The 13,544-nt window shown below is 39.8% G+C and overlaps 1 protein-coding gene across 11 annotated transcripts in view; it reads right to left on the bottom strand.

Annotated features, from left to right (window-relative positions):
* mast2 (microtubule associated serine/threonine kinase 2) overlaps positions 1 to 13,544 on the bottom strand; it is a 141,394-nt gene that overhangs the window by 57,211 nt on the left and 70,639 nt on the right. For 5 of the 11 annotated variants that reach the window (XM_005937376.2, XM_005937378.2, XM_005937380.2 and 2 more), the window contains one exon: positions 11,927 to 11,958. In XM_005937376.2, coding sequence (XP_005937438.1) covers positions 11,927 to 11,958 — 32 coding nt within the window. The other 6 variants (XM_005937383.3, XM_005937385.3, XM_042221464.1 and 3 more) reach the window with 5 other exon arrangements.

The following is a 13,544-nucleotide window of genomic DNA, read 5'->3' as shown; positions in this document are numbered from 1 at the left end:
GTGTGTGTGTGTGTGTGTGTGTGTGTGTGTGTGTGTGTGTGTGTGTGTGTGTGTGTCAGCTGCTACCCCTGTTATTACAGGGAGCAAAGAAAATTGCTGCTTCAAAGTGATAAGTACAGCCCTGTCTCTCCCTCTTGTTCCTGTTGGAGAAGCTACTTCTGCTTTGACTGACAGAGAGGAGAGAGCAGAGAAGAAGAAGAGGGGTCAACTGAGAGAACGACAGACGAAGGAACACGATGCTCGTTGTCAAATCACACTTAGGTATGTCAGTGTAAATATGGTCATATCGAGAACATAGGTTAAAAAAAGAATTTGACAACAAACGTGCACACTGCAGATGCCAGCACCAAATGACAATAACTTATACTCAAAAAGCACCCTGTTCATACATCAAAACACACATCCAGTTAGCTGACCTTCATTTTGGAGCTGCTCCTGCTGAGCATTAAGACATGCAGGGAAGAGGAACGATAAAAGAGAGGAAAACGGAGCAAAACACAGGCAGTGGCATGAAAATAAAAAAGGCATATATGAAAGAGGGAAAAAAACTCAATGAAGGTAAGATAATGGAGGCTACCAGAAATGAAAGAGAAAGGATGTGTTTGTACCTTTTGGAGCGCCGCAGCATGCTTCTCTCGGGCAGCGAGAAATTGGAGAGCACCGTCCAGAAGGACTCAGACATGCTAACACTAGTGCAGTGCAATCATTGCTCTGACACGGCGACACTCGGCAGAGGACGCGGTTAACGAACAGACGCTGGCTTCCACCTGCCACACCGGCAACATCAAATGCGTGTGAGAGCTGTTAGTGTCTCTCCTCCCGCCTTCCCTCTTCTTATTCTCCCTATTCTGATCCTTTCTCGCTGCACAGTGCTGCCTCCTCCCTTCTGTCTTCTAACCTCTGTGTTTCTAAGTGAAGCTCAGCTGACTTCAGTTTCAGCTGAGACACACTTGTCATCAGGTCACAGATGCTCACAGACAGATATCTGAATGCAACCAATACAGAACTGATGCAGAAAAGAAACACTTTCTACTTAATTTAAGCACTCAAAGCATTTTCTGCTACAAGTCTCATTTACCCAGTTATACTAAAATCATGAAGCTATAAATGATTAAATCACACACACATTCATGCAAAACTTTGATTTATACCTAAACACTTGTGTAGGTACACACTCCAACACATCAGGAGCAGCTTTCGGTTCAGTATCTTGCCCAAGGTTACTTCAATACATGGACAGGCAAAGCTGGAGATCAATCACCGACGTTCTGGGTGGTACAGTAGATGACCTGCCCAACCAATGAGTATGGGTGATATAATATCTATTTTTTCAATTCTGCCATGTTGTTTATTCAATGGTTTTCATCCCTTTAGCATTGCCCGGCAAGACCATGAGTGTTTCTCCCAAACTCGTCTCTGTGTTACGTTGACGGTTCGATCTAGTTGAGCAGAAGTCTGAATAAAGACCAATCAAGTATTCTTCCTAATGGCCAGCAGAAGACAACTCCTCTGATTGCAAAAGAAATCTAGATATGATATGGGAAAACAACCTTAGGAGTATTGACTGAGAATAGTCACCCTGTCGTCAGAGCATGTAGAGAGAAAAATGGCCCAATACTTTTCAGCAAATGCAAGGTAAGTTTGCTTTATCTCAGTGTGTGATCGGAGAACTTTGGAGAAAGAAAACACTTTGGACTGCTAAACTGTTTTCCTTAAAAAAAAATGAAATGATCTTTTTCCATTTACTCGGGTTATGTGCACCTCAGGAGGTAGAGCAAGTCATCTACTAGTCAGAAGGTTGGTGGTTCGATCCCTGGCTGCTGCAGTCTGCATGCCAAATATCTTTGGGCTGCTCTCTATCCTGCTCGTTCATCTGAGAATGTTCGATAAGAAAACACTTACGTAGAAAAAAGTAGTTGCATTAAAGGGTGTATAAGGATGAATGTTCAAAGTGCTTTGAGTGGTCAGGTAGCGTGAAAAAGCGCTATAAAAGAACTAATCCATTTATCATTTTTGTATAATAATATTCTATATCTAACAATAACTATAATATTGATGAGGTGATTTCATTTATTTGAATTCCAGCAGTCAACCGCATTTGCAAGTCTGGTTATTTCATAAAGTCAAATTCAATGCATAAGATTGTGTGTTGTTGTGTTTGTGTGAGTGTTTTTGTTTTCCAACATAAAAGATGGATTTAAACTAAAATTAAGAAGCTATAAACGATCAAACAAACAACCCTGCAAATGGAAGCTGCTAAACAAAGTGAGTTGCTCTTTAAAAACAGCAAAAGAGTGTTGTAAGTGCTTTCTTGTGTCACCAGATGAACACAGCTCATTAGTGCCGTTTGCTGGATGCTCTCAGCGGTCTGTCAGCTATAACACCAACAAAAGGTCGGCAAACTGAGTAATGGGGACAAAAAAAGAAGGAGAACACAACACACACCCCAAAAGACCAAACAGTTACGAGATGACACGCAGGGTGGGTCTTACCTCCAAAGGAAGGGGTTTCCCCACTGGTAAACAGGGGCTGACAGAGGGCCATCACAGTAACAGAGAGAGGGAGAGGAGGACGAAGAGGAGAGGGCGAGGTTGACTAGGGCGGGCTGAATGACAGAGGGATGAAAGGAAGAGGGGGAAAGCAGGTGCTGGAGGAGGCTGTTGTTGCCGTGGCAACGCAACTGAGCTGGTGACCAGATTCTGCCAAAAGAGGAGGGAGGGGAGGAAGATGAAGAGAAAAAGACGCAAGGAGAGATGTGTGACGATGTGTGGGTGCGCACTGGGCGGTTTAACACCATCAACTCCCTGCCTGCTGTGCCTTTAGCTGGACCAGAGGAGCTACACTGTGACAATTTTTACACTACAGTGAAACAAAGTTTAGCAAAACCTTCTTTGGTTACTACTCATGGCTAACACTTGCTCTTCGTTGTCTTAATAGTTTACTGACATTGTGATGGTGCTCTCCATAGCAATGACCTCAATGGGTTTCTTGCAAATCTGTTCTTAATAATGATTAATTTAGAATTCAAATCTGTGCTTTAAAACTGTTTGTACTCTGTGAAGAAATTCAGAAATACCTTAGATCATGTGTACACACAAGCACAGAAATTTAAACTACAGTGCTTAAGAAATGTATTAAACTACAACCCAGTGTGAGTTTTATCCCACAGCTACTATAAATTACCAGCATTGCTAATTACCAAAATCATTTGTTAATATTTCCATAATGATTAATCCACCAGCAAGTACAAGCTCTTTAATCAAAATGATATTTTTAAATGCTAAAATATAATTACTGTTGTTAACCCTGAATTTTCAAAGTTACTGTTTTACAATAAAGCAGAAAAAATGCAAAGCACATTATAATTTTTGATTAAGTTGCCAAATTACAGCATTCATAAACAGAAAAATTTGTTTAAATGGTTTAATGTTGAATGATTAATATCTGACTTTGACCATTGTACCGGCTCAAACTTTTTTTTGTTTGCTTTTTGTAATTATTTGTTTTTATGATAGGTGGGTTTAATGAATTTGCTAAGCACTCAAAAAACTACTCCTATTCCCTGTAGATGCAAGATTCACCACTTTATTTTTCTTTAAACCGCCATCATTGACAAAGGAAGCACTTTAGAAAACTGTACTTTTTCTGTCTTTGAATTTGGACACTGTTGTTTCATTTTGGTCTAAGGAGCTTGGAAAGAAAAGTGTCTGAGGCATCTAAGAGCATTGGTGGAGAGTCCAATGCTCTCAGAACTGAAGAGTGGATGAGAGGCGCAACGTCTTCAAGGAAACTTAAAGAAGTCCAGACACTTTTCTTTCCACACTCTACGATGACCTGGATGACTGAGAACCTTCACAGACATGTTGTTTCATTTTCTTTCTCTTCTTTTTTTTTTTCAAGATTTCTTTTACAAATCCGTCACTGCATTCTCCATAAAGCTTAAGATGTTTCTGTGTAGTGAGATAGTTGGGTGACAGCATGCAGATAACAAGAATGCATCTATGGATGTAGAATAATTCTGATTCAATGGTAAGATAACAGTGGTGGTGAATGAGGCCTAATAGCACTTGTTTACCTGGGTAACCCCAGTTCTCTGACAATCAAGATAGGTATCTCACTATAGTAAGCACCTTCTGGTGTGACCAGTCATGGACACTAAACTACCACCACATCTTTCAAAGACAGACCAATCACTTCAAGGACACAGCATCTCACTCAATCTTCCCCCGAGTGATCGGGGATTTTCTTTGACCGGTACCTGCTGAGAGTCTGGAAATCACCACAATTCCTGAGTCGACCTATGAGCCAGCATTTTTTTCCCCTGGAAGGCAGATACACAATAAAGAGAAGCCAGTATTCTCTTTCTAGTCCCTGTCAGTACTCTTGCGGCATCAGTTGGGATCAACTGAAAGCTTTTCAGGGAGTTTTTAGGACATCCTAATAATAATGAATTACAGTAGTCCAGCCTAGAATTAACAAATGCATGAACTAGTTTTTCAGCATCACGACAGGACATTTCTAATTTAAGAGATATTGCATAAATGGAAGAAATCAGCCCTACATATCTGTTTAATACGCACATTGAAGGACATATCCTGGTCAGAAACAAGATTCCTCACAGTGTTACTGGAGGCCAAGGTAATGCACCAGCTACCACCATGATTGGCACCAGTAGAAGCCATAAATACTAATGCTCAGGCTAGCAAGCAAATAGCTACACGAGCACAAGCTCACTTAATGTGCTAGCTTGATAAAGTTCAAGTTTTAAACAGTTTGACACCAGCTTACCAGAAAAATATCGTCACAAAACAAAAATGTAATTACAAAGTAATAATTAATCCTGAAACAAAAACAAAAAATTACAATGGTTCAGGACCACTGAGGAGCTCTAGTGATCTGCACAGGAAAGAAAGCAATAATGCCTGGTCTTGGGCCAAGGGTTATTAAGGGAGGTGTTGAAGACTGTGTGTCCTTGAAGTGATAGGTCCGTCTGATACAGACATATTGGTAGTGGATCTTCCACTCAGGTCACACCAGATGGTATTTCCCATAGAGAAATACAGAGTGACGCCTGAAAGAGAACACAGGCTCCCTCTCAGTTAGGGAGGGTTCCTCATCTGAACTAAACACCACGAACTTGTTGGTTGTGTAGAAACTATACTTTTTTCAGTAACCGGCTGACAGTATAACAATTATACTGCCTGAACATACACCACCCGAGCAGAAGTCACTACTAAGTGTCCCCAACATATTGTCTGACTGCCTGCAGATGTCCCCTCACAGCAGGTAGAAAGCCTCACATACTAACTTCTCACAGCCAGAGATGGCTGGACACAGTCTTGGATCAGCTTCAAAGAGCTCTGTAAGTACTCCCAGGGAGGCACCGGGTCAGCTGGTAGACTGAGCTAAGTCATAGCACTAATGTGGATTGAATTGGTCTGACTCAATCAGTTTTGTCTAACTCACTGGGTTACAGTGAGTGGTAGTGATAAGAAGCACACACTGTTTTAGGTTTAAATTCAGCTGTCAGTTGTCACAGCTATGCAGGGCAGAATGACCTTATGGTGTTGATCTCCACGTCCCCTCCCCCCTGCTGGATGGGGCAGAGTGGGAGAGACCACCTACTGGGAGGTCAAGGGCTGCACACATTTTAGTATCTGCAGTTTTTACCTAACATACTGTAAGGCCATCTGTGGTGTGCCTCTATAGTTTTTAACACACCAATTTTGGAAGCAGAATTAAAGACAAAGTCATCATCAAATGCTAGCCTGGAAACTAAGTCACACCAGCTGGCACAGCAGTGAAAATACAACACTGTGTCCCAAATATTAGTGTGGAGCAGTCTGACCAGTAGGTTTTTGGAAGGTTTGTAGTGACAGTGTCACATAAAGTTGATTGAGATGAGCTGAAAAATACCACTGAATATTATGCAGTGTAAGATGATGCATGTTGCTTCTCTATATTGTTGTCTGTGCTTCTTATTTTAAATAACAGCAGTGTGTAAGTTCTTCCAATATATTATTATTATTAATATTTAATTATTCTGGAAGTTAGCTACAATATATTTTCTTAAAGGCCAGCATTGCCTTAATAATTTGTTCAAACCTCCACAGAAAGTAAGAAAAAACAACATTAGCTGTATACACATGTGAAAGAGTGCAAGCACAGAGTCACAGTAATCTGTTAAGCTGGTGAAGGATTTCCCTCCCTGCTGGGATCTCACTCTGATACCTTCTCGTGTTCATGGCTCCTCATGGTTTCCATTTCACTGACACACTATGTATGTACACTATGTGTGTTCAGCACTGTGAATGTATGTGGGTCATTGATGTGTCACCTACACAAAGTTTCCGTCTTTATTTGAAAATATTAAAGTTTAAATTGATATCAACATCTCACTCATGTATGCACTAACTTTCAATTCCCAAAAGCAATATGTAATTTTTTATATTTTATATCATCAATGCTTTTAATTCTCTTCTTTGGTATCAATTTTTTGTTGTCTTAAATGGATCATATGAATATTTACAGTGTAATATATGAAGAGACTTTGTCCAATGATGTCCAGTTTGTGAAATACAGCATGTGGTTAAACAATAAAAACATCTGTTGGGGATGTTATTTGAAATTAATGTAAAGACAAAGCTAAACAAAGGTTGGCCTGTAGTTTGCTAATGTTGCTAACTCTTTTTAAAGTGCTAAATGTACTGTGGACTGTGGGAACTTGGTCACTATTAGTGATTATGAACGTGCCATGAAGTACCAAGTGGCCCAACATCAGTTCCTGAGCTTGTCCTATTCCTATAAGCTTAAGATGAGCACTTTTCTGTTATTTTCCTCTTAAAATAGAGACTAAACAGATAAATCACAATATTCACATTATTGATCTTGAGGTGGTACTTGTATATAAGAATACCTCTGTCTGTTTAGCACAAATAAACGAGAAGGAAATGGGATACAGCTCTTGTTGTGTTGATATGAACCTAATCTTCATTCGCTTTCACACACAAATTTGAACATGCCGTGTACACACACTCTTACTGGAGGCGAAGTTGCGGGGCTCCTGATCGCTCCCTCCTCCTCTTCATCTTGTGTACTGGGACAAATGAATCAGCTGTAATCATTAATAATCCACCCGCCTGTATCAGCTCATCTGTCGGTCAAATACATACTGACCACTGAGCAGCTCCTCCAAAGGACCAGAAACTCTCATGTAGTTTAGTTTTCCATGGGTCAGACTGTTGACAGCACCTTCATGTATAAAAGAATGAGCTTAGCCTGTGCTACGTCAGCACCTACTCTTATCTCCACACAGAGACTCAGCTGTATGAGGTATCTGGGGTAGACTGCTCTTCCACCGGCAAGCATGGGCTTGCTAATTCACAAACACACACAAACAGAGTGTGGAGCTACGTGCAAGCAACACACATATTTATCTGAGCTGGATAAACAAATTTGGTGTGTGTTAAACAAACTCAATTGACCTTTCCTCCTTCTCATTTTGTCTTCCTCTGATGAATCCAAAGTCTGTTAAAAACACAAAATAAATCCTTTTGTTTCTCTTCTTGCATAAAACGTAATCCCAAGAACATTACGTTCTGTGTTGTCCCATCAAGTTAGAAAAGAAAAAGGACCAACTCCTTAGTTATCAGCTCCTGTTACCGCTCAGCCATAGCAAAAGTTTGGAGGAAGTGTCCTGCCTGCACGTCCCCAGGAACAGAGTGCCTGCCAGAACCTCCCCGGGTACAGCCGGCCCTGCTAATCTCCCTTCAGTTCCTTAAAAGTCTCAGCCTGTTTGGGATCAGACCGTCCAAGAGAACTGACTGAGTCCTCGACAAACAGCCTACAGAGGGACGGGTGAACAGAAGGCTCGAGGGAGGGGTCAAACAGGGAGGTGGGAAGATAAAGAGTGGAGTAAAGCCTGACGTCTCCTTCTGTGCCGTTTGGCTTGGCTTATTATGGGAGAATTTCTAGAGAACATTATATCTGGAGAAAATATAATGTTTGAAAGAGTGTTTTAATGCTTTTTAACCTGTTTAAACTTTTATTCCACATGGTTTTTCTTTTGGGGTTGTCTTTGTGTTTTGTTTTGGTTTTTTTTGTGAGGTTTTTCTTGTGTTAGATTATGTAAAATAACTGACAATGACTGGGATATGTTAGAAGTTAAACAGTTTAACAGAAAACACTGCTTAACCACTTTTCAAACTCAGTCTTATGTTTTATTCCTGTCACATTTACCAAACTCCTACAAAGTCCTACAATTTTTATGGATTCAACCTAAAATTATTTTAACTGACTCCTCTTCAGATGGTGTTTTTCTTTGGGTCAGGTTTTGAGCGTACGTTAACGCCTAAAAGAGAAAAGTCAACACAGGAGACACTTTCATGATGCTATGTTAGAGCATGTGTGAGGTGCAGCTGTCCACTTTCTGTCTCTATTCTCATTTCCGAGAAGCTTTGGTACACTGCTAAGCGCGACGGGCTAAATGCAGCTCATAAGCCACATCGCTAAGTCATAAACAATGACTCCAATCACAGCTGGCTTTGGCTGCGTGAAACACATGCACACACAGTTCGGTTCATTTGGAGTGATTACTGAGCTAATATAGAAGCTGCAGCAGGACACGAGCATGCCATTAGAAACTATACTGGGTCTTTGTGTTTGCCTCTGGACTTGGAAAAGTTAGATTAAGGGGTCTGGTGGGGTCAGAATTTATTAGTGGAAGTTAAAATTAAGGTCACTGAGGATTCTCACAAAATAAAAGTGAGCATGAGTGTCACATGATTCCCCCACTGAGCTCCTTTGCAAGCCGCCAAACAAAGAACACTTTTTCTAAATGTCATCTTGCGTGTGTGTAACTGACCTTATCCCATCTTGTTACTGACGTCTGAACACAGCGAGTTTAGTATGGAGGGGTGAAGCCAAATTGTAATTCAATTAGAATTTTTTAGTACCAGAATAATAAAATAAAATCAACTGCTTATTCAGGCCACCAGATGGTGGTGCTGAGTTTCTAGTGAGGTAAGCAGAGTTGAGATTGCTCATTAAACAAACATGGTGGGCTCTGAGGAAGAAGTTAGAACAACCATCTGAGTTTAAATTAAACTCATGGGCTTCTTTTGGATTTTTTAACAACGCTGGGACAAAGAGACGGAGATGAAAAACAGCCTAATATTCAGGGAACCAATGATCAGCTCTGTAGAGTCAAAGATTCGAAAGGAACAATGGGAGGGGGAAAAGTTGTTTTGGGGTTGTTGCTACAGCAACCACTTTTATACTTTGAGTGTTTGTTTGTTGAAATTTACCACAATTTTGGTGGGCTGGGATCAGAAAAGAGTTCAAACATTGGGCATAATTTTATACATCACCAGAGCCAGGAGGAAAAAAAGATCTAAAGAAATACACGTTTACATCTTATGCTCTGGGTTTGGTCACGATTTTAGCAGCCTTTCTCAGTACTGCTGATGCTAAATATTCCTTAAAATATTCCTAAAAATGCATTTCATTTCATATGATTTTCTCATCATACTTGGAATTGCAGCCTCACAGGCCTCAAATGCCTGGAAAAGATGAAATGTACATCAGTAGTTCCCACGTTGCTCATTAATGGAAGTTGTTCATGTGAGACGAGGGTTTATCCTGGAAGATAATGCGGATTGTGAAGATGATTGTGGGAAATCTTTTGATTTGCAAGTAACACAGAAACCATCCAATCTTAGCTAAATGGTGTTTACTTTAACCAAACAAAGAAGTAATGAATATCAATGTTCATTGAGAGTCGCATCAAACAGAGTCAACACCTTGTGTATTAATGTGATTGGCCAATAAAGCTGATTCTAATATAGGGCTTCAGCTATCATAGCAGACAATGATGCAAATATTTTAGTGATCCTGTGAAATCAACTTGCAATTTCTCTGCCTTTGACATGGAAGCTCAAAGATGGGGGCCAGGTCTGAGACCACTTGCCATTTTCCAGCTGACTTCGGTGCATAGATATGCCAAATAAACTGGGAACAAATGGCAATAAGGCAGTTTCCGATCAATCTGGGTCAAGCTGGCATGTGCAATCTGTTTGCGATAGTGCTGCAGTGATAAACTGTGATAAATCTCAAATCTACTGCCGCCTGTTACAAATCTGTTCATCAGATGTGTAGTGCTGTACCAAAGCCAGCGACAGACTTCCCCATACCACACTGCACCACACGTCAGGTGTGACTATCTGCCACAGACTGGGCTGTTTCTAAAGAGGGCCGGTTCTCACACGGAGCCTTTTTACTGTACCTGAACATTACAAGCACTTTATACAACATGCCTCATTCATCTAATCACACACATTCATACAAGCATCTTCTGCTTCACACTCTGATAAATACACTGATTCTTTGGTACGCAAAGCAGTGATCAAACCACTGTGCTACAGCAAATTTATAATATACAATTATTAAAAAAAAATAGATGCCACTAGTACTGTACCTCATACCAAGTATGCCTCTTTTTATAAGACAAAATGAGACATGCTTTCTGGTGTTAGATGCACTGTAAACTACTCTAACAAACCTTAATAGCTCTGATTTGTGTGTTTTGTCGTTTCATGGAGCAGACAAGCAGCTACTTCTAATCTGTTCTAGAAAGCCCAAAAATTCTGTGCAATCATTTTCCAACCAGTGTTTTCCTGGTCATATGGAGATCATCGTCCTAATTTTATTCTAGTTTAACTAAAGCTTCATAGATTACTTTTTAAATGACAGTAGGCAAGAATATATAATATTACCCAACACTAGTGCTGCTAGGGAAAACATTCCCTCAAGACATTTTTTAAGATATCAAGTTCTTGAGGAAGGCAAGAGGAAGGTTGCGAAGCATTTGATTCCTCATTTCCTAATGGACATGGAAGTTAACTTAACCTCCATCATTTCTGTTGAGACCTGCAAGAAAAAGGAATCATTTTGAGAGAAGGTTCTTCTCTTACACTTTCCAGGAAGAAACAAGAAACCCTCTGCAGGACTGCAGAACAGCTTTAGGATGACTGAGCACATTCTGGCAGTGATTTGTTCTACTGTGAACCCACATCGGCACAAATATGGCCAAGAAAGACTCAGAAAACCTATAAAATTCAGAAAAAGCTTTTTCCAGTGAACAGAGAGACAAGACTAATTAATTAAATGACACAGGTCATGTGTGATTATAGCCCAGAAGTGATTTAAAATTCCTTCTGAGCTATAATCAGCAGAGGTATGTTTGTTAAATAAAGAGGGAGAGAAATGAATGAAAGAAAAACTGCTTTGGACATGTTACAAGCAGAACATTGTACCGGTATGAGGAAGAATGACTGAAGTGATTACACTGACCAGCTGATCTACCACTGAGTAACTCCATGCTGAAGGTTTTGCAAAGGCTCGCTAACTCCACATTACCTCAACATCAAGATAAATACAGAGAGACCTCAAAACACTGTCAAGGGAATGTGACTAAAGTGCAAACGCCTTTAATAATTTCTCTCAAAATATTAAACAAGTGCTTAAATGCCATTCTAGTGCAATCATCTGAACTGTTATGATGACTGCACTAGAATGGCATTTTCCCCAATGCACCTCTGACTTTTGGTAGGACTTATCAGCATGACATTACATTAGAACTTTGCCACGCACACACGCACAAAAAGATATAAATAGGCCTAAGCACACAAACAAACTTAGTGGCCTCTAAATAATAGCTCTTTATCCCTTCACTTGAAGCTCTGCTCAATACTAATGACCACTAAAGATGAAATTTAGGATGAAAGATATTGTTTTCCAAAGAAATTTAAAGGACCCGTACAGTCAGAGGTGTGTATAAAGTTGATTGCTTTGCACCATAAAAACGTTCCAACCATTTCCATATAAGGCTGGAAATAGACAAAAGGAAAAGAGAATGATGGGTACTTACAAGCTGCCTCTTCTGGGAAGGCTCAGTTCCTTCTGAAAAAAAAGGCAGAAAGAAAGACACGGTGTCAATACTTGTAGCATTTTCCATTTGTGATTGTATGTCAAAAGCACTACATCTCTTTAGACATGACGAAATATCAGTTGGATCTTTTTGACCAAGAAGTGTCACTGTGACATAATTTATACAGGCAGCTTCAACATGAGACCCCGGTCATTGTGGTTCAGTGCGACCAATATAACACCTGCGTAAGAGATTGAGACTTTACTGCTCAACCAAATGTTCTGATTAACAATTTCACTTCATTTCATTGCTGTCTTTTTTGCACATTTTTATCATTTGCCTTCTTTCCCACATGCTGAGACAACGTCTGACTTTTGTTGAATGACAGTGAAGAAAGCAGCAAGAACTATTGCAGATTCAGCATCACTATCTTGTGCTGTGGATGCCACGCCCAATGCAAAACTGCATGTTTACACGAAGTCAAAGCCAGGTGAAGTCAAAGCTGTTTTTAGTCATGTTTTGTTCAGTTATTTATGAAGTCTTGAAAAATGGCCTTAAAAAAAGAAAGCTAATTATTACGAGACATAACAGCAGTTAAAATAACAGCAGTTTTATTGGTTAATGGAGCTTAAAAAAAAGGAGGGTACATGAGAGTAAGAAGGTTTTATGTGAGATCAAATATGACTAATGTCTCCTTTAATTCTCACTGTGTTTATTAAACAAAGGAGTTATTATGGTCGCATTCATTCAAAAGCACTATGTGCTTCACATTCTAAATGCCTCTCAGTATTAACAATATGTTCCACCTAAACATACTCAGTGTAGCACCTTTAATTTATTAGGATAGTGTCATTGTTTAACCTCCTAGGACCTGGCGTCCACATATGACATCACATTTTGGGTTATTTAGACCAAAATACTTAATTTTGCTCTACAAGGGCCTGATATCCACTTACGAGGACATTATGCTGCTACTGTTCTATCGAAGTTTTAAATGAATATCCTCATATGTGGCTCTCGTTTTTCTTAGAAACAAAAATCAGGTAAAAAATTAAATAAAATAAAAAAAAAATTGGTATTTCTTTGTTTTTACATTCATCGGTCCCCAATATGCCCAAATATCAAAGAGAAATCAAAAATGCATGCAGTGGAAGAGTTTGGGTCTTAGAAGGTTAAACATCTGGCATTCAAACTGAAGTCAAGTAACTTTTACTGCGTTGGTAACGTAAATGTAAAATGAACGCGTGCGTTCAATCAAAGAGTGACAAGAACTCAGTTTACAAAATGGTGAGTTTATTTGTTCAAGTGTGATGTACTGTCAACAAGTGACCACACAGTGGCAGTGCAGTGCTTTTACAAATCATGGGTAGGCACCAACACTCATAAGTTGAGAAGTAATGAGGCAAAACAAAAAAGCAACTCATAAGAAGCAACAGATATTTCCAAGTGTGAGCACGTAAGCAGAGTCTTGATTTATATTGAGTATTACTTTCTTTAATGCATGAATGTCAGTATGAGTGAAACAGTGTTGCCCAACTCAGCCCGAAAGCAACATTACAGCCCTCATAGAGAGCACGGTTAGTCAATACTGCTAATCGGTGTTTCTGTGGCAGATATC

Source organism: Haplochromis burtoni, unplaced genomic scaffold, assembly GCF_018398535.1.
Source record: "Haplochromis burtoni strain Fernald_Lab_line unplaced genomic scaffold, NCSU_Asbu1 Contig_67, whole genome shotgun sequence".
Classification (NCBI taxonomy): domain Eukaryota; kingdom Metazoa; phylum Chordata; class Actinopteri; order Cichliformes; family Cichlidae; genus Haplochromis; species Haplochromis burtoni.
This window is presented reverse-complemented; position numbering and strand designations above follow the sequence as displayed.